Source organism: Procambarus clarkii, chromosome 72, assembly GCF_040958095.1.
Source record: "Procambarus clarkii isolate CNS0578487 chromosome 72, FALCON_Pclarkii_2.0, whole genome shotgun sequence".
NCBI classification, from domain to species: Eukaryota; Metazoa; Arthropoda; class Malacostraca; order Decapoda; family Cambaridae; genus Procambarus; species Procambarus clarkii.
Window position 1 is genome coordinate 7,456,974 of NC_091221.1, and position 20,789 is coordinate 7,477,762.

At 39.5% G+C, this 20,789-nt stretch overlaps 2 protein-coding genes across 6 annotated transcripts; one reads left to right on the forward strand and one right to left on the reverse strand.

Moving 5' to 3' along the window:
- The first annotated feature begins 2,012 nt into the window (after nucleotides 1-2,012).
- Nucleotides 2,013-13,245, forward strand: LOC123773640 (uncharacterized). Of its 5 annotated transcripts, XR_011224425.1 has the most exons (10): nucleotides 2,013-2,138; nucleotides 2,626-3,133; nucleotides 4,808-4,980; nucleotides 5,639-5,800; nucleotides 7,218-7,376; nucleotides 8,587-8,688; nucleotides 9,522-9,602; nucleotides 9,853-12,171; nucleotides 12,382-12,501; nucleotides 12,712-13,245. XR_011224425.1 is itself a non-coding variant. In XM_045767463.2 (8 exons), the coding sequence occupies exons 2-8, from the start codon at nucleotides 2,794-2,796 to the stop codon at nucleotides 10,240-10,242; spliced, it is 1,407 nt and encodes a 468-aa protein (XP_045623419.1). In that variant the 5' UTR covers nucleotides 2,013-2,138; nucleotides 2,626-2,793; the 3' UTR covers nucleotides 10,243-13,245. The 5 variants fall into 5 exon arrangements, 2 of the variants coding, with proteins under 2 accessions (XP_045623419.1, XP_069168525.1); XR_011224424.1 differs by lacking the exon at nucleotides 2,013-2,138 and having other exon boundaries at nucleotides 2,451-3,133; XM_045767463.2 differs by having other exon boundaries at nucleotides 9,853-13,245.
- An 889-nt stretch (nucleotides 13,246-14,134) lies between these two features.
- Nucleotides 14,135-20,527, reverse strand: LOC123773642 (parathymosin). Its single transcript, XM_045767464.2, has 5 exons — nucleotides 20,432-20,527; nucleotides 19,076-19,219; nucleotides 16,298-16,423; nucleotides 14,483-14,587; nucleotides 14,135-14,354 (listed from the first exon to the last, which is right to left on the reverse strand). Exons 1-4 carry the CDS (start codon nucleotides 20,434-20,436, stop codon nucleotides 14,536-14,538), a joined length of 327 nt encoding a protein of 108 aa, XP_045623420.1. The 5' UTR covers nucleotides 20,437-20,527; the 3' UTR covers nucleotides 14,135-14,354; nucleotides 14,483-14,535.
- Nucleotides 20,528-20,789: the final 262 nt, after the last annotated feature.

Here is a 20,789-nt window from a genome sequence, read left to right on the forward strand (position 1 = left end):
CTGTGAATGTATGTGCGTGTGTTTGCTCGCGAGTTAATTATACCAGTGTGTGTGTGTTAAATACACCAGTTTGCTTGTGTTTGCTAATTAAAACATTAGTGTATATGTGTTTATATTCTAAAACACAAGTGTATGTGTATAATAAATACATTACTGTGCGCGTATTTATCTTATCAATACACCAGTGTGTGTGTATTTGTGTAAAAACTTCACTCTTGGTTTCACAAGCTGTTCAGCTTTGATTAGCGTACTTCAGCACATACATTAATTATCTGGAAAGGCTAAGCAGAGGCGTGACAAAGTAAATTCCCACCATCGTAAATTTTCCTTCGCAAAACACGGCCTTGAGTGGAAAGGAAATAGCTGGAAATATTTATATATAGATGAAACACCTTACGAAAGAGGATATAAATAGGATTGAAAATATCAACCAAAGACAAAAAGAACTCTTAAATATATATTGAAATGTTACCATATAGTTAGGAACTGATATGGTAGTTGTCAATGGATGGAATACAATGTCAAGCAGCATCACTGAAATAAAAATATACCTGAGGGAAGGGGGGATCGCTCTGTTGATGTTTAATAATGGGTTGAATAAGAAATAGGTGTAAATAAGATAAAGAGGTTTAGGAATTGGATGGACAGATACTAGTGTGAATAAAAGAGAGGTTGAAGAATAGATTGGACAGCCATTAGTAGTGAACGCGGCTGAATGTCAACGGAACACTGTCATATGACAGTGTAATTGTTGCACCTTTCATTATGCACTCTAACCCCGTCCCCACCTTCCCAAACAAAATATTCTTGTAAACTCTCGCGCCCCTTCGGCCACTGTTTACATTCATGGGTGAAAAGTTTACACCTCAGTTAAGGTTACAGTGAAGCGCCCCTGACTCACTCGCCTGAAAATACTGATGTTGTGGGTCGGGTTTTCCGTCTACGAAATGATACATCATCCAACCTACTGTCCACACCTGTCTTGAAGATGCGACGGCTGTTGCTGTGTCGAAGACCTACTGTCATCATCACTCCTGAGGATATGACGGTTGCCGCTGTTCACCTGAGCTTGTGAGAGCCCAGGTGCTCTTTCGAACGTAGGTTCGAACCCTTGTGGATTTGTTTTTGAGAGAGCCCTTCCTGTGGGTGAGTGGACAATACCTACCCTCGACCTCGAAGAAGAGGGTATGTAGCATCCACGAGTCTTGTGGGGCACCCTCGTATATATATGTATGTGAGGTTCTGTTGCCATCGTAAAAGCACATCCGTCACTATTTATGGTTTAGTGCTCAACAGATTACTATGTACTATAGCAGACGAAAATGTATGCATACTGGCTAGCATTGTTTTATTATATAGCTAAGTCTGTGGTAGAAAATATAAATAAAAACACACAGCTGCATCTAGAAGGTTCAGAAATATGCAATCAGACTAGTCCCAGGACTGGGAGATATGAGCTACGAGGAAAGGCTTCGTGAAGTGAACCTCACGTCACTGGAAAACAGACGAGTTAGGGGCAAACATGATAACATCATTTAAAATTCTCACGGGAATCGATAGGGTAGACAAATTCAAATTATTTAACATGAGTGGTACTCGGATAAGGGAACACACGTGAAAACTGAATACCTAAATGAGCCACAGAAATATTAGTAATACTTTTTTCAGTGTCAGTAGTTAACAAACGAAATGCACTAGGCAGTGATGTGGTGGAGGCAGACTCCATACACAATTTTAATAGTGATATGATAGACCCAAATAGGCTCTGGAACCTATACACCAGTTTATTGAGAGCCGAAGCTCAACCCCCGCGCAAACACAATTAGGCGAGTACACACACACACACACACACAAAATCAACATTTTTAAACCATTAGCATACCTAAGAATCACCCCAGGAACCACATATTTACACTGCAAGAGCAGTCATCCCTCGGAGCAGTGCGGGAGCCACAGGTCAGAGCACGGCGTAGAACCACCACTCAGGCAGGAAATTGTTATCGTGTGTTTTTTATGATAACGTCAAGAGCAGGCGTCCAGAGACCAAGGGTTTCCACCGGCATACAGAGTCCGCACGCAACAGTCGCCTTCACAATTTCGTGGAATCGTCACCAAATACGCATAAACTACTGAAATATGTTTGTGTTTGTGATACTCGAAATAGGCACAATTTATAGTGTTAATCAGTTGTTCGTAAACCTGTCAATGTGGGATTCAGCAAATTGATTAGCCGAATAAATTGATTCGCGGCGGGCAAATCAATTTATTCGCATGATCAACGCGGCTGGCGTTGATCATGTGAATAAAGGCGGCTCTGTGGTGATGTAAACAGGGAAGAAACATGGTCATAGGATAGAGAGTGTGTGAGGGTGCGGTGTGTGGCCGGATGGGGTAAGGTGGAGGGAGGGGGGCTGGTGGTGTTGAGATGAGGGTGGGGGGGATAGGAGGAGGGGAGGAGATGGAGTAGAGGATGTGGTAAAGCCTGGCCGGCACTTCCAAGGCTCTCCCAGGCACTCATTGCGTACCAGTCTCGTGAATATGACAAGGATACGCTTCGTTCGCTCACCAGCTTCAAACAGTGAATTATTTTATTACAACCTGTGCCATTTATTTTTGTAATAACAGAGTCAAAATAGATTTAGGAATGCCTAGATAACGAGTGCAGACTTTTCTTGTGCGAGTGAATTCTACGTAAACTATATACGTATATTTCGTTTTCTAAGATTTTTAGTGATGATCCCAGATAGTGTCTAACCTAAGCAAAGGAAAATCGTACTTCATGTTGAAGGTGCCATGAAGGCAAGCCACCAGAGGGTCGTTCTCGTGGCACTGCTGCTGACCGGACTGGCCCTCCTACCTGCCTCAGTGGAGGGTGAGGCTGGTGACTCTTCCTTGGAGGACGCTGAGAGACCCAAATATGACATCCCCACTGTCATGAAGCACGGAGGGCAGTACTACTACGACCTTGCACAGTCGACGGAGGAGGAATGGACGCTGGATGCGAGTGGGGACTCGGTGAATGGGGTGACTGCGACGGAGAACAGTTCGTGCATCGTCAAGAGACTCTTCCTGGAAGGTTATGTCGTAGACGAAGACATATTCAACTGCAGCTTGGACAGCCTCGAAATGAACAGTAAGATACCTCAAGAACTTCACTTGTTTTAGAGGCTAGGGTACATTTAGTTGTTTTTTGATAGGTTAAGTTTACGTTGTCTTGAATTTTGTGTTTTTTGTTTTCAATCTCTCGACCAATTCTTCAGTCTTCATTAGTTCAACATGTAAATTGTTTTCTCTGCAAAACAGTCCACATTTAGTATTCGTAAGGAACACACGAAGCACTGCATAATGGACCACACAAGCCTCTGAACAATGAACAACATAAACCCTTGTACAACGGACTGCATGTACTTGTGTACAACAAATCGCACAAACCCTTGAACAACGGATTGCCCATACCCCTATACAACGAACCACATAAACCGGAGCAATAGACAACACCAGTGGAGCCACACAAAACCCTATACAGCGGACAACAGCAATGAGGGGCCCTCTCTCGTACAACGAACAACAGCGAATAGCCAGCCATTCAAACCCCCCTATACAACGGAAAGCAGCAACGGAGCCACACAAACGACCTTACAACTCAACCACTCGCCTGTAAACTAAAATAGCCTTTTGTTTATCGAACCGCCTCCCCTGCCCCCCTCAACACCTACACACACCAGATCTCCAAAGTTAGACACTTGAGATACACATTTTTTTTTAAACACCTGCCAGCCCCTGCTCCCGGATTCCTCGGTGATGTTTGTGGCTCACGTTTCCAGGAACACCCCATCGTACGACAGATATGTGCCCTCTTGCTAACATTACATAACCTAAACATTAACTAAAATATTACTTTTCAACATCGCATTTCCGACTTTTTCACTTCCTCCAACATAGAGTCAGCGTTACCTTCCAAAACATTGGATTGAATAATAATAATAATAATAATAATAATAATAACAATAATAATAATAATAATAATAATAATAATAATAATAATTTGTAATACAAAAATATAAAGAAAAAAAATCATTTAGTGATTGCTTATTTGTTGCATAGAGTTGCAAAATCCAATAAAATCACGATTACCAAAAGTATTTCGGCAACTAGTTGTGTTGTATATTTCGTTTTGAATTTAACTATATATATATATATATATATATATATATATATATATATATATATATATATATATATATATATATATATATATATATATATATATATACATCACAAACAATCAACATATTACTGACTATTCTGAGTGATAAACATATACATTTCTTCCTTTACACATGCAGTACGTTACCAGACGTATATCCAAGTACTTTTATGAAATACTTTTATGACTAGGAACACAGACAATTTGAAATAGACATTCAGATAATTCAACAAAGTTACAGTCTTGTACAAAATTTTTATATTTCTCCAGAATATCATCAAGGAAGGCTCGAAGCATCATCATGGCCCATTATTTTTATATGAGCGAAGTGGGTTGTTTAATTAGCAAGAGATTAGTCAATATAAATGACAATACGTTTGTTGCAAGGTCTAATTTCGGTTCCAGGTGAAATTAAATGAATTACCAGCTATCAATATTGAATTTAACTATTTAGAAATTATTAATAACAAATAATAGATAGATACAAGACTGAAAATGGTTTGATTTAAATAGGACCTGCCACACTTAGGCCTACGATATCCTTCTCTGAATTTTATATGTTCCGTTGTTAATTTTAAAACACTCTCGATTCTGACACAGATACGAAATTCCACTGTACGCAAAACTTGACGATGTTTTCCTATCTGAACGAAACAGTCAACAGAACGTACGAATGTGATGAGATTTACTGCTGGGGAGCAAAGAAGTATTCTGAGTACATCCGATACTCGAGATGTCTTCTTAAGACTGGTCTCGCTATCTGGGAGAAATACGTGAGTTGTCTGAGGATTTCTCTTTGTTATCTAAGGCGGGATATTTGAAGAGGTTGAGGCACTGGAGTGATGAAAATTCTTTCCTTGCACTTCAGTTTTCTTAATTGAAATGTTTCAGTTGTAACCTTAAGTTTATTGTTATGTTGTCTTTGTATGATTATGTGTTGATTTTAAAAATATGTACTGTGTCTGAACATTATTTGTTTATAACAAATTTCATTCCAGATTAAATGTTTTAGTTGTAATATGCTTAAAAACCGGTTTCATAAATTTGCCCGTTTTGGAAATTACGCATTTTAGTAAGGTAAATATATTTTGAGTATTTTGAAACAAAAGTAATTTTGGATAATATATTTTTCTCATTTCTCTCGCTCTCCCTCTCTCATTCATAAAAATTCACAAAGCTTATCAGTAACCTTGCAGTTTACCCTTACCTAGCAAGAAGCACGGTGTCCGCAGGCTTGTCAGAGCTGCGTCTGGTACTTCAAGAACAAAACTCTTGAGAGAGTCAGCATCGGCCTACGATACAAAATACTCAAAATATATTTTGAGTATTTTGAAACAAAAGTAATTTTGGATAATATTTGTGATTTCTCGCTCTCCCTCTCTCATTCTTAAAAATTCACAATGCTTATCAGTATTTTTTACCCTTACCTAGCAAGGAGCACGGTGTCCGCAGGCTTGTCAGAGCTGCGTCTGGTACTTCAAGAACAAAACTCTTGAGAGAGTCAGCATCGACTGTGATGCTGCCAATCTCACCGACTCCACCCTGCCTACCTTTCCCAGGAACGTTCATATTCTCAGCTTGAACTCAAACAAGGTAATTCAGATTGTTACCAATTGCAAGTTTTCGCCTGTGATAACCCTTGACACGGGTGCTTAGATTCTCATGTGTGGCAATGTGTTTCTGTGGACTGTGTTGTTGATGATATTCAATATCACAGCAAATCTAGAATAAAATATTTTAGTGTCTCTAATATTTAAATGATCCGGTCTCAAACTTTTTTTTTATAAAGAGCTGTTATCATATAAGTGAATTTAAGTGATTTTAAAGATTTATTGTTTAATTGCAACTCGTATCCTCCATCCTCACTAATCCAGCAGCCATCTCCTTGTTCATGATTGAACAACTGTTCACACTAAAACCCATTTTCAGGCTCCACACATACATGGTAAGACTGGCGCCAAAGAGCCTTCCGTAAATTTAATTAAATCACAATTTTTGCTCAAATGTAAATTAATTATGTTCATAGTTTGGCCTAGGAGGGTTCTTCTCGGCCTACTATGCAGGGCCCGATTTGCCTAATAGGCCGAGTGATTTTATTTATTTTCAACAAAAAAAATCAATTTTTTTTATTTGAAATATTATCAATATATTATATTAAAAACATGAATTATTGACTTAGTTATGTTAGTTTAAGTTAAAATAGGTTAAGTTAAGTTAGGTAGAGTTGGTAAGGTTCGGTCATATATCTACATTAGTCTTAACTCAAATTAAACAAAAATAAATCATACATAGTGAAATGGATAGCTTTATCATTTCATAAGAAAAAAATTGAAAAATATATAAATTCAGGAAAACTTGGCTTATTAGGCAAATCGGGCCTTGCATAGTAGGCCTGTAACAAACTAGGTTTATTGTAGGAATTATTCAGTATGGTTTCTCATAGACTATGGAGGTTTGGAAAGTTAGAGTCAGGGGCCTCGTAGCCTGGTGGATAGCGCGCAGGACTCGTAATTCTGTGGCGCGGGTTCGATTCCCGGACGAGGCAGAAACAAATGGGCAAAGTTTCTTTCACCCTGAATGCCCCTGTTACCTAACAGTAAATAGGTACCTGGGTGTTAGTCAGCTGTCACGGGCTGCTTCCTGGGGGTGGAGGCCTGGTCGAGGACCGGGCCGCGGGGACACTAAAGCCCCGAAATCATCTCAAGATAACCTCAAGATAGGCGGTAGTTTGACCTGACCCAAGCACAGGGTCATCTCTCCTGAGATTAGCGGTTTAGGTCACAAAATGGCCGGCGCCTTTGTCTTAAGCATTTTCTCAATTCTCTGTATATATACACCGATAGTTTCTTTGAGTCTATCTTTGTTTTATCTTCTTTGTTGGATGTTCAGTTAAATATTGTGAGGACGCTAGGAACCATACAGAGGTTGATAGGCCATAAGCTCAACACCAAATTAAACCAATCTTCTGTTTTTATCTATCTAAAGATTATCATCTTCATTTTCGCTTCAGCTAAGGGCGGCGGAGACGCTGCTGAATCACCTGAAGACTCAAACGAAGCTTGAAGTCATCAATTTGGACAAGAATGAGATCACTGCTATCCCGTGCCTCCCTCAAAATCTCATACCGTCCCTCGTGGAATTCAACATGCAAAGCAACCAAATACAAGAGGTAATAAGTTCATCCTACCAAACCGGGATTACAGTCCTGGAAATCAAGATAATGGAAGATATAACTCATCCAACCACTTGGACTGGACGGTAGAGCGACGATCTCGCTTCATTCAGGTCGGCGTTCAATCCCCGACCGTCCAAGTGGTTGGGCACCATTCCTTCCCTTCGTCCCATCCCAAATCCTTATCCTAATCCCTTCCAAGTGCAATATAGTCATAATGGCTTGGCGCTTTCGTCTGATAATTCCCTTCCCACTTGGACGGGATTTTAGTTATGAAAGCTCCAGACATTTCTGAAAAATAATGTAACACAAATGGGTGTTTATCTCTCCAAGACGAAATCTTACTAGTAAAACTGGGAACTTTGGAAACATATAAAAAAAACATAAACTCAGTTAATTTACATAAATGCAAATGTGAAAACCCCCTGGATGAGGACCAGGAATCGAACCATCGTCCTGGTTAACACCAGACGTGCGCCATACCCCTTGGCCACGACGTGCTAAAAGCTACTAAACCTAGTTCGATCTCCCGTCCTGCTCGAAAGTGATTTTCTCATAGTAACAAAACGTCCTTGAAATTTCACCTTGTGGTCTGGTCAACAAATTTCACCTTGTGAATACAAACCTGTTAAGTATTTTAAACCCACCCTTCACAAACACCTTCTAATTAGTATTACCATAATTCATAAATTTCCTAAACTAATACAGTCAGAAAACTTCCTTTCAATTATTAGATAACTTTTAAATAATTTACTCAAATTAATACATAAAACAAATAAAACAAATTGAAGACCACTGCGAGGCGTCCAAAAATAAACCTCAAATTTATTAGATGATAAAATGTTGGCTAAATTGCATCTGTTTACAGTGCCTAAGTATACATATCACACTCACATTCATAAGGACCTACGGGCTCACCATAGTCCGTGCTACTTGGAACTGTTTGTTCCAAGTAGCAAATCTTGAACAACAACAATCATAACGGAGATCAGGAATATATACACCGAAAGGTGTTCCCTGCTTCATGATATATATACTTGATGTATATACTTGGGTTAATTATAGTCTTGGAATGTGTTCAGTATTAAACTGTACTTGTTGGTTTGTCGTTTAGATACTGTGATGGCTTCTCCCGTGGTTGATAGGCCTTCAGCCCAATACCAAACTAGGTCTCACCCTTGCTAATAGCTTTCTCCCATTTTCACAGCTGGATCCGAAATGCCTTCTTGTGTTGCTAAAGAGAAGGGATTTCGCCATTACGTTGAAAGGGAATCCCTTTCGCTGTGGCTGTAACTTGTTCCACCAAAAGGTAGGTACCAGTTGTGTGTGTGTGATTGTAATTTGTGGCAGCTCACTGTATGGATCGGGTGTGTGTGGCTCTAACCTGTAACAGTTGTGTGTGTGGCTGTAATCTGAATCTGTTGCGTGTGCACTTGTAGTCTCTACCAGCTCAACGTAGGTTTCCGATTAGTGAATCTGACAAAACCAAAAATTTGATTTATATGCATTCACTCCCTCTCACACACACACACAAAGACCCCCCTCCCCCCTCACACACAACCCTCCCCCCAAACTCAGATTCAGAGCTATGCCACCAAACTAGTTCCAGAACTGAGAGGAATGAGCTACGAGAAAAGGCTACGGGAGCTAAACATCATGTCCCTGGCAGACAGAAGAGTAAGGGGAGACATGATCAGCGCCTACAAAATTCTTAGGGCATTTGACAGGGTGAATAAAGACAAATTATTTAGTATGGGTAGAACACGAGCAAGGCGACACAGGTGGGAACGTAGTACCCAAATGAGCCACAGAGACATTAGAAAGAATTTGTTCGGTGTTAGAGTAGTTAGTAAATGGAATGCATTAAGCAGTGATATGGTGAAAGCAGACTCCATACACAGTTTCAAGTGTAGATTTGACAGAACTCAATCGGATCCAGATTCTATACACCAGTTGATTGACAGTTGAGAGGCGGTTCCAAAGAGCTAAAGCTCAACCCCCGCAAACACAACTAGGTGAGTAAACAATTATACATTCAAAACGCCTTTGTGGCTTATAAAATAATATTGGCATATTGTTATACAATCAAATTCATTAATTATTTCGTGGCTTTCTATGTGAGTTCTCGTATTATATTTTCAGCCAGTAATGTTGCAGCGTTTTGGGGAAAGAATAACCATCGTTGACATAACTCTTCTCTCATGCATTAACGAAACTGATAATGTACGTATGACGTTTCCTATTTTTATCCTGTTTTACCTCACCACTTGTTCGCTTTATTGTATATATGTATGCATAAAATGTAAATTGCTGACTGAATACTAGTAGTACTGAGCGGCCATAGTATGCTGCCCCTGATGCCCCAGGGTTTTGTTTTGCTTTGTTTGAGTGTTTGTTTTGCAGAGACCATGAAGGGAACAGATCATTCAGATTGTACAGTTCTTAAATGACCCCTTCCTTATCTGTTCTTCAGGAAACGATTCCGCTGAAGTTTCTCACCGGGGAAGGCTGCGAAGAGAGTATCTTTACCTTTACCATAGACTACTGGATTCTTCTCAACGTAACGCTGGTATCCTTAAACATTTCCATGATCTACCTCATCCTCGATCTGGCTTTGATCCTCACCAACTTCAGAGGGATCAAGAGTACTCAGAGACCGAAGATGGACTACGTGATATGTGGGATAAAGAGTTGTCTCACGTACGTGTGGGGGCCCGGTGGTGTTGGTGGTGGTGGTGGTGGAGGGTTACAGGAGCTGGAGGCTGAAGATGATGTTGAAGACAGGGTTCTAGGCACCGGCAGGTCTTGTCAGCGTGATTCGTGCGTTGTAAGGAGAAGGACACCTCGACCATGTTTTGATTAGGGTGAAGTTAGATTTGTGAGAGGCGTGGGTGGGTGGGGAGAGAGGAGAAGGCGGGTACTAGAGCTGGATCTCAATCCACTAGAAAACACACACACACACACACACACACACACACACACACACACACACACACACACACACATACACACACACACACACACACACACACACACACACACATGCACACACACACACACAGTGTGTGTGCTCACCTAGCACAACTAGGTGAGTACAACTAGGTGAGTACACACTCATTGACCAAAGGGCCAGAGCTCAACCTCTGCAAGCACAACTAGGTGAGTACACACACACTCTCGCACACACACACACACACACATACATGGCTTCTTAAAAGTGTTGGAGATCAACAAACCTACATAAAGTATTCCTTGACAGGTTATTATACACCTGTAGGTTTTAATATCATCACGACTCTTGACGAAACATCTCTACGATGTTTTAAATGTGAATGTCAAATGTTTATATGACGTGTCTGCGACGAATCGATGTTTAACTGTTCTGTTTTCTGTGTGTATTAATATATTTTTAAATATGTTTATGAAAACCATCCGTTGTAGTTTCTGTAATATTTAGTGTATTTTTTGTCTTCAAAGCCAGTCTAAAGTACAAATTGGCCCATTCAAAGTACAGGGAGTAGACAGAAATTTACTTGATAATTCACGGGTCTGGAATTTACAAAACTAATTATAAATCTGGCATTTACAAGGGCATTCCTGGAGCATACCTATAGAGGGTTTCGGGAGTTCTTCTACTCCCCAGCAGACGACAATGTCAGCTGGTATTTATGGATCTTGAATTTACGAGAACATTTGGAATTAGTCATAGACAGCTTGAGGAGGAGATGTAAATCTTTCTGTTTAATGTTGAGCCAATAATTTAGAGTAATTAACTATGTATGTGATATCATTTGTTATCAATATCATCATGATTTCGCTTGGCTCCAGTTCTATAATGCTGATTATTGATTTCCGTTGATTTTCTGTGCATCATCGAAATATATTCATACATTCTTTATCACCAGAATCATCACGCATCATTATCATTTTTCTCGTCATTATATTTAGCGTCATCACAATCTTCAGTCTAATTTTCACCATTGCCTTAATCATCATCATCAACAAAGAAGAGGCACATGTCTATGGATCACAGGACAAGGACAACAGACATTAACAGGGAGATGCTGCTGCTGCTGCTGCTGGCCTCAGGCTCGGTTACCAGTACCTCTGCGAGTCTGCGCCTCCTGCACCTGGCCAAATGTAAACTCTTCACACTAGTCAGCAGAACTATTCACCTACTTAACATCTTTATGTAACTGAATGTGAAAAGGTCAAGAAGTTAGAAAGAATCATATCACAAATGTTCAAGACATGTGTATGTAAGCGTTTAGTTCAAAACGATACACAACTACCAAAACTCTTGGACGAGTATGGTCAGTTTACGGTAGAGCAAAGCACGTGATTGTAAACTTTCCACTGCCGCCCATTGGGAAGGCGTGAGGTGCCTTGTAAGCAAAGCAAATTTTATGTAGCAAACGCAAATTGCTTAGTAGTCTGATTCGTAGATTTATTACATGACGCTGAAACATTTGAGCCTCTCACCCACAAGGTGAGTGAGATCCATAATAAACTAATTAAACTAACTTTGATTCACTCATTGTGTTAGGAAGGGGGCTTTTTGGGACCACGGTTGGGTTAGTTTGGTAAAGACTGTGAATTGACGAACATGTTTACAAACCAGGAAATTGACTTTTTCTCCAGTCTGCAACTTAGCTAAACGAGCTTTGGAGTGAAATTCCTTTACCAATTATGTTCTGTAAAAGACTGTTGATTTATATATTTAAAACCATGTAACGAGCTTAGTAAGACTGTAACGTGTTAGGTATGGGGTCCACTATCACTCACAGGATGGGTATAGGGTCCACTACCACTCATAGGATTTGTCTGTGGTCCACTACCACTCACAGGATGGGTATGTGGTCCACTACCACTCACAGGATGGGTATGGGGTCCACTACCACACCCAGGATGGGTATGGGGTCCACTACCACACCCAGAAGGGGTATGGAGTCCACTACCATACCCAGGATGGGTATGGTGTCCACTACCACTCACAGGATAGGTATGGGGTCCACTACCACACCCAGAAGGGGTATGGAGCCCACTACCACACCCAGGATGGGTATGGTGTCCACTACCACTCACAGGATGGGTATGGTGTCCACTACCACACCCAGGATGGGTATGGGGTCCACTACCACACCCAGAAGGGGTATAGAGCCCACTACCACACCCAGGAGGGGTATGGTGTCCACTACCACACCCAGGATAGGTATGGGGTCCACTACCATACCCAGGATGGGTATGGTGTCCACTACCACTCACAGGATAGGTATGGGGTCCACTACCACTCACAGGATAGGTATGGGGTCCACTACCACTCACAGGATAGGTATGGGGTCCACTACCACTCACAGGATGGGTATGGGGTCCACTACCACACCCAGGAGGGGTATGGAGTCCACTACCACTCACAGGATAGGTATGGGGTCCACTACCACTCACAGGATAGGTATGGGGTCCACTACCACTCACTAGAACCATCATCAACATTGCCATCTCCATCATCAACAAGAATCACTTCACATGCCGCTACAGGCATCATTCATGATCCCCATTAACACCCTACAAGTCGTCTATCAATCATCATCACTCAGGAAGATAATGATCTTCTTCATGTCATTCTCACTCGCAGCATCCAAAACAGTGTCAGGATTGCTGTTCATCTGAACTCTATGATCCCTCAGAGGATTCGAACCCAGGCCGCCAGGGGTCAACAGCTCTGGTATTCTGACCACTGCACCAGCAATCGTCTGGTACAGTCGTCAGAGAAAATAATTTTTTTCCATGACGTACAAATACGACAGGTAGATGTGCCAAAAAATGTATATTTTACTTAAGATATCGAATAAAGATACCAATCATTCTCTCACATATTATTGTAATTTCCGATTCAAATATTTCTTTTCAAGGTGCAAGGATAGAGGATAACGGTTGCATATATTTATATATTTTTGCATAACCACCTGCTTACAGTGATATTCATTACATCAGTGGACCAAATTAGGTCGAAAATTTTAGTGCTAAAGATATTGTATTCAATGCTATCTAAGAAATCAATGGAGAGGAGCCGTGTGGATAAAACGTGCTTGGATAAGAACCCCCTGGATAAAACCTACTTGGATTAGAGTTGCATAGATAGGATCTGCAAGATTAAGAGCTTTAGTGGATAAGAACAACCTGGGCAAAAGCTATATGAATAAGAGTTGTCTGGATAAGGGTTACATGGAAAAGAGCTACGGGATAAGAACTGCATGGACAAAAGATAAAAGTGCTATGGGTAAGAGCTATAAGTATAAGATCAAATGAATAAAAGTTATACGGATTAGAACCCAATGGATAAGAGTTTGATGGATAAAGGTCACATGGAAGACGAGAGTTAACGACCAACATGAATAAGATCTAAAAAAATTGTGAGTATCTTTTCAAAGTATGATGAAGATAGCCTGTTCACTGTCATAGATATCTTTGCAACCTCCATTTTGATAAAGGTGAGCACCAAATAGATTAAGAATTCGTGATATAAATTATATTTTGATTAAGAAATAAATATTCCTCTATTTATGACAAACAGCATGAAGTAGATTTAAGTTAGGTTAGGTTAGGTTAGGATAGGTTAGTTTAATACAGATCATCTTCCCTTCTTCCTGTCACTAACATCATTATAATTCATTTATTTCCATCAGCATAATTTTCAAATTATATATCTCCCATGTTTTTAACATTATCACCATCGCGAGGTTAATCACTGTTCCTAAATTTCATGAAATTTTTTCACCAAGTTCATCAGTATGAAGAAGAGGATGTGCTCTCGAGGATCTATCATCACTGACACCATAGTAAGCTTAAGCATTATATTTGTATATATTTAGATAAGAAAGAAAGATGAATTGAGGTTCTGTCTTTTTTAACGTCTTCAATATAAGAATTCACATCAGTGTCTTCTCAAGCCTATGTTTGTCCAAACAAGCATTCCTGGAATAAATAAATAAATAAATAAATAAATAGATAAATAAATAAATAATATTTATTATTTTAACAAGTATAACACGAATTAAAAAGTTGTATAAATATGGGTTTCAGCTAGATATAGAAATAGTTACCCATAGTTATGAAGCTGGCTAATTCTTCTTTACTCCTTCCTCTTATTTTCTTCCTATTCTTCTTCATCCTCATCCTCATCCTCCTCATCTTCATCCTCTGCGCTTCTGTATAAGGTAATTTGATAATGTAGAACATTTATTTTTTTAATTCTTTCACAGACTTTCACTCTTTTTGTTGGTAATCTGTAATACGTTTGTTTGTGTGTGTGTGTGTGTGTGTGTGTGTGTGTGTGTGTGTGTGTGTGTGTGTGTATGTGTGTGTGTGTGTGTGTGTGTGTGTGTGTGTGTGTGTGTGTTTATGTGTGTGTGTGTGTGTGTGTGTCTGCGTGTGTGTGCCTCTTGTATCGGTGACATTGTGTTAGATTTTAGAGCATACTGTCTAGTATATTGGTATGTCAATAAGGGTTTTCCAGCTGTTTGTTAATTTTCCCCCTTTTCTAGTGAAATATTGGATATTAACATAAAAGATTTGAGCGCAGCAGGCCAGCGCTCGATCCCCCGATGTCCCAACTGGTTCGTCACTGCTGCTACACTTTATCCACCAGCACTTATCATATCCACATATCCTTTCCCAGTGTTATATAGTCATACTGGCTTTAGTGTTTTCTTCTGATTATTACCTTATGTCCAGAGACTCAGGCTGCTTCTTTATTTTACTCTAAGTTACATGTTGCTCAGATATGTAACACACATGTAACTTTCCTACATGTAAGTAGGAACCTAAAGACAGCCAGGAGGTCTTTACAGCCATTCTGGTATATGTAGTCTATCCGCCTTTCACTTTATAAAGTGTGTCACCTTCGACAAACAGCTCATCCTTGCCTGCCTTTTCATTTCCCCTCAGTATCATGAATGTTACGATCATGTCTCCCCTCCCCATGTTTACTCTCTGAGCCAGAGATGCAAAGTTAAGCTCCTTCAGTCTTTTCTAGCGACACATGGGCCTCAGGAACAAGTGTAGCAACATATCTCTGGATTATATTTGTCTCGTCTTAGATTTGTGTCCTGACCCCACGTTAGACCCCAGCTGCCAACATCTCCCTGAGACTCTGTTTTTCGTCGCTTAGGTACACCGTTATCCACGAAATAAACACACCTCCTCTATAACTTCCGATCATTTCCCTCCCCTTTCTCCTATAGTGTCATGCCGTGTATTGTGCCAGACGCTTCCTGACAGTGCCCATTGATTGGTGTACGTGCCTGTGCGTGTTTAGGAGATAGCGTGTGGGACAGAAAACACACATGTACGTGTAACTGTTTCCGGACAGGTGTGTGTACGTATTGTACACGTAAGCACGTGTTCGAATAATGATTATTAATAAGCAATCGTTCTTCCAAAGTAAATACCCTTAACCTAAGGATTTAACTAGGAGAGAGCCATAGCTTGCAGAGAGATATAACTATTAGAGAGAGAGATGTTCAGGAGTGAGATATGTCAAGCAGTGAGATATAGCTTGTAGGCAGATATTGTTAGTATTGCGACATAGCTAGCAGGGATAAAATAGCTAGCAGGGAGATATAGCTAGCAGGGATAATATAACTAGCAGGGAAGGAAGGAAGGAAGGAAATTATCAGGTGAAAGGGCCAAGCCATTAGACTATATAGCACTTGGAAGGGATGGGGTCAGGATTAGGATTTGGAAAAGAGATAACTAACAGGGAGATATACCTAGCCGGTATACATACCTCATCGGGTGATATATATATATATAGGATATTATTGCAAATTATTAACCATATTACTTATCAATTGCAAAGAAAAATTGAATAATTTTAATAAAATCAATTTCTCAGTCAATATTAAAACAGTTCTTACCTCTTCCATATATTGTGGTAGTCTTCGTCCTCCTCTTCTTCCCCTTCCTCTTCCTCCTCCTCCACCTCTTCCTCTCCCTCCTCACCTCCCCGCTCCTCTTTTATTCCTTCTGCGTTTCCAGCATCCCTATAAAGGCAAATGGATAAATTAGAAATAGCGAGAGATGATGCAGTAAATCTCCACGTGAAAATGTAAATATATATTCAAATATATAATCCATTCACCTGGGCTGTAGGCGACTCGAACCTTGGATCATACGTGTGTGAGGCCGAAGCTCTATCGATCGAGCTATTGAGTAGTCTTAATAGGGAAAGGAATAGGATATAGGATAATGGTTATATCCACGGGAAGTGTGGAATATACTTTATATATATATATATATATATATATAAATAAATATATATATATATATATATATATGTGTTTTATTAACATAATTTAGTTCAATTGTATATATTGATACTAAAAAATTCCCACCACACTGGACGGTTAGATATACAGGGCCATGTGATCACTAACCTACACTGATAAACTCTGGCTGCATCATGATAATATCACCAAGAACACAACAGTGAGTGAAGCACCAATGATCCCAAACCTTTCCCATCTTGCAGGATGATTATTCATTAAGGGGCATATGATTAATAGCCCGAACTAGATGAAAAGCTGTTGAAAGACCATGAAGGGACAAAAAATCCACTTTAGACTTCATATGAGTCGAAATTGATGCTGATCCTTCTAAAAGGGCCAAACCTGACCAGCCCCATGATATTCCCAAACCTCACACGTGTCATCTTGAAACGTTGGGTGAAAATAGCCCTGACGTCTGTTCTCTAACGTTTAACAAACAAAACAACATACATTCTCTTTTATGGACATAGATTTGACTTTGCAGATTACAAACCACAATAACCTAGCTGAACAAAACTCAACCCACACAAATGCATGGAAACTGACAACATTTCGATTCGTTCTGTTTACGACTGCATAAGGTTCTAGGATGAACCGAAACGTCGGTACTTTTATTTAATTATTTATTTAAATATTTAATTATTTATACTTTTATTCAATTATCTCTGCCTTATATATATATATATATATATATATATATATATATATATATATATATATATATATATTTATTTATATATATATATATATATATATATATATATATATATATATATATATATATATATATATATATATATATATCAACAAGCCATCTTTGTTGTAGACATATGTTATAGGATATGTCAGAAAGAGTGAGGGAAGTGATTCTACCACGATTCTTCTCTATTTTTCTTCACCCGAGAAGGAAGTTAATTAACTCTCCAAAGTTCATTTCACAGCTTTATTATGCTCTGACGTTAAGGACTGCGTTTCGTTGACTCTTGTCAACATTTTCAGAAGCAGAGTACAAGTGGTTAAATGCTTTGGGCAGCTGGATAGATATATATCACTCGGAGTGAGTTGAAGCGCATCAGTATGGACCAATAGGCCCATTACAGCTTACTATCCAGTCAATTATGTTTCACTGTTGGATGGGGGCAGTGTGATGGAGGTTTCGTCTTGTTCTCGATGCTAACGTTAGGCCTGAGTACAGTGGAAGAGAAAGAGGGAGGGGTGAGAGAAATAGGGAGAGTGGAAGAGCCTGTGTGTATAGAGGGAGAGAGGGGTTAAGGGAGAGGAAAAAATGAGGTAGACAAAGACCCAGGCATCGCCGGGTAGCCCCATCTATTATCAAATATAAAGCTATGGGTAAATAGGTATAAATGTTCGTTTTTTCGTCATTAACTCATTTATTTGTGTCAAATCTTGCTCTGAAGTGAGCGGTGTTGGGGTGAATATATTCACAAGAGAAAAATAGTTAGACTAACTAGATAGTTACGGTCATGAGTTAGCATTATATATGGTGGTAGTAAGACAAGTGTATTTGTTGAACTAGGAATAACAGAGAGCGTAGTAGAAGTAGTGATTGATAAATTACTCGTATTCGGAATCACGGTAAGATTTAGAGTGTTAACAGAAGCATTAGTTAACTACTACCACCTTAATAACAGTTGTGGTGGTAGTAGTGGTTGTACTAATAGTGGTAGTATTAGTAGTAGTAGTACTAGTGGTAGTAGTAGTAGTGACAGTTGGAATAGTGATGTAATAATTGTTGGTCGAGTTAATGAACCAGAATTATTACCCCACTAAATGGTGCATACACGCAAAGAGTTTTATTTTGTCTTCAATATGTTTAAGACGAATGTATATTCGCTGGCTCGTTGTTAATTGTCTCACTGGCTGACCCTAATAGCCCTCTCGCGGTTGTTAACACTGAAGCACATCACAAAAGCAATTCAAAGTCTGTGACAGTCGAAGGAAAAAAGAAAAAAAAAAGAAGCTGTATAAAATAAAACATTTAAAATCCCATTATGAAAAGAAGATTTTACAAAACAAGAATTTATTAAAGAAAAACAGTTAAAATATAAAACTATGTAAGAAGCAATTATTCTCGTAAAATGATGCAGAAATTATGGAAGAATCTCCAACGATATGCTGGAGAATATAGAATTAATTGAGAATGTGAGAAAATCGTCTGGAGTAAGACGCGGATTTTGGTCCAGCGTTCTAGAGCCCCCAGAAGCTTGCCTTAACCCACTCAGCCACGACAGAACAAAAATCATTAGGACACTTGGTTTAAATCCCCCTCTCCTTGCTTCAAATGATTTTCTCATCGATTTGTCACTCCATTGTGATAGCTTTGTATTCTAATTGGGAGTGTCTTACCGTTTCTCTGCCTCTGCCACCTTCTCCACCTCTGCTATCTTCTCCACTTGCGCCACTTTCTCCACCTTTGTCTCGGCCTCTCCACCACTGACAGAGGCGACTTGGAAACCAGCCATCATGGCCAACATCACCAACACGGCGATCCTGGGAGAGAAAAAGGAGCGAAAACAAATTAACTTTGGCGTCAGAACCTCGTAGAAACTTATATGTGTTGTATGTCAGTATACAGTAATGTATCTGTCACTGAATCTGTTGCGTGTATTTTTGTGTCTAGGGTCATATCTTTGTATCTATATATCATTCCGTGCATCTATTTATCTTCTTCTCAATGTATTCATCTATCTACTTCTTGCTGTAGTTATCTATGTGTCCATCAAATTATTTGTACATTTGTCTCAGTATATCTGTCTTTGCAAAATATGATGTCTGTATGTTTGGCTGTCTGTTAAAATTTTGTCCCAAACGCTTGAGGCTAGCCTAATCAAACATTGCAGGGTGGCTAGTGGGTGTGTTGGGACTGTCACGGGGGGGTAAGGGTCGGCCCAATTGCCTCACTTGAAGGAGGGCAGAAGTCGTTTCCGAAGTCACTTTCATAAAGTCGGTGAAGAAGAAATGTTCGAGGACTAGCAAATACAGTCTTTGTACACAACTTTGGCAAGGTATACATGCCTAAACGCATATTCTAATGAGAGATTTGGAGAGTTACTGACACGTAAATGGCTCAATATTTTGTGGTCGCCCCGAGCACCGTCGGGTGCGCCTTTTAGTGTGTCTATATGTATTAATATATCTCTAAAACTCTTTATAAATCTGTCTTTTCATCTGTATTTTTATGTATCACTGTGCATCTTTCTCAACCTTCACATTAATGGGATAAAAAGATAATTCAATCGTTCGAATCCTACATTTATGTGTCCTTCTGTTGCGTGTGTTGTGGTCACGCAACAGACATGAAGCTGTGTCACAGCTTCATGTAGTATAACGAAGCTGTGACATAAGCTTCGTAACTCTTCGTATCATGCGCGAAACTAGATATACTCTATCCCATTTTATTTGTAGCTTTATCTAAAAGAGTAATTTTGTATGAATTCCTAAAACACGAGTTAATTTTTTGAACAAATAGAACAAAGATGTTCCTGTCCGGCCACACGAACAGACGAACGGCCATTAGTAACAGCAAGAGAAATAAACGAACATTCGTGCATTCGTGTAAAAAAAATCGCATGGCTCGATAAGACTAACTAGATATAAAGAAGTTATGTTCCGTCTAGTTTCATGATTTATGCAACCTTTTCCTGTGTAGATTTTGGTCAATCTCTATGAAATAAAATAGACCAAAGATGAGGATAAACTCACTTCATGTTGAAGGCTGACTTGAGATGCGGATGCAGTAGAAATTCACAGCAAGACTCGCTGGCTGTTATGTGTTGAGGTTCGGTGCTTGTGCTGTGTTTGGTGGTGTGTTGGTGCGACAGTGCTTATATATATATGTGTGTGTATGTGATTGCGTGCAACATCCAACTCCATCCCCACCAACACATCCATTCCATCACCGCATGTTTGACGTGGCAGCCGCCAACGTGGTACTTCTGCAGGCGATGACAAGATGGGTGGCAATGACCTGCTCAAATTGTCGACAGTTTATATATATATATATATATATATATATATATATATATATATATATATATATATATATATATATATATTATAT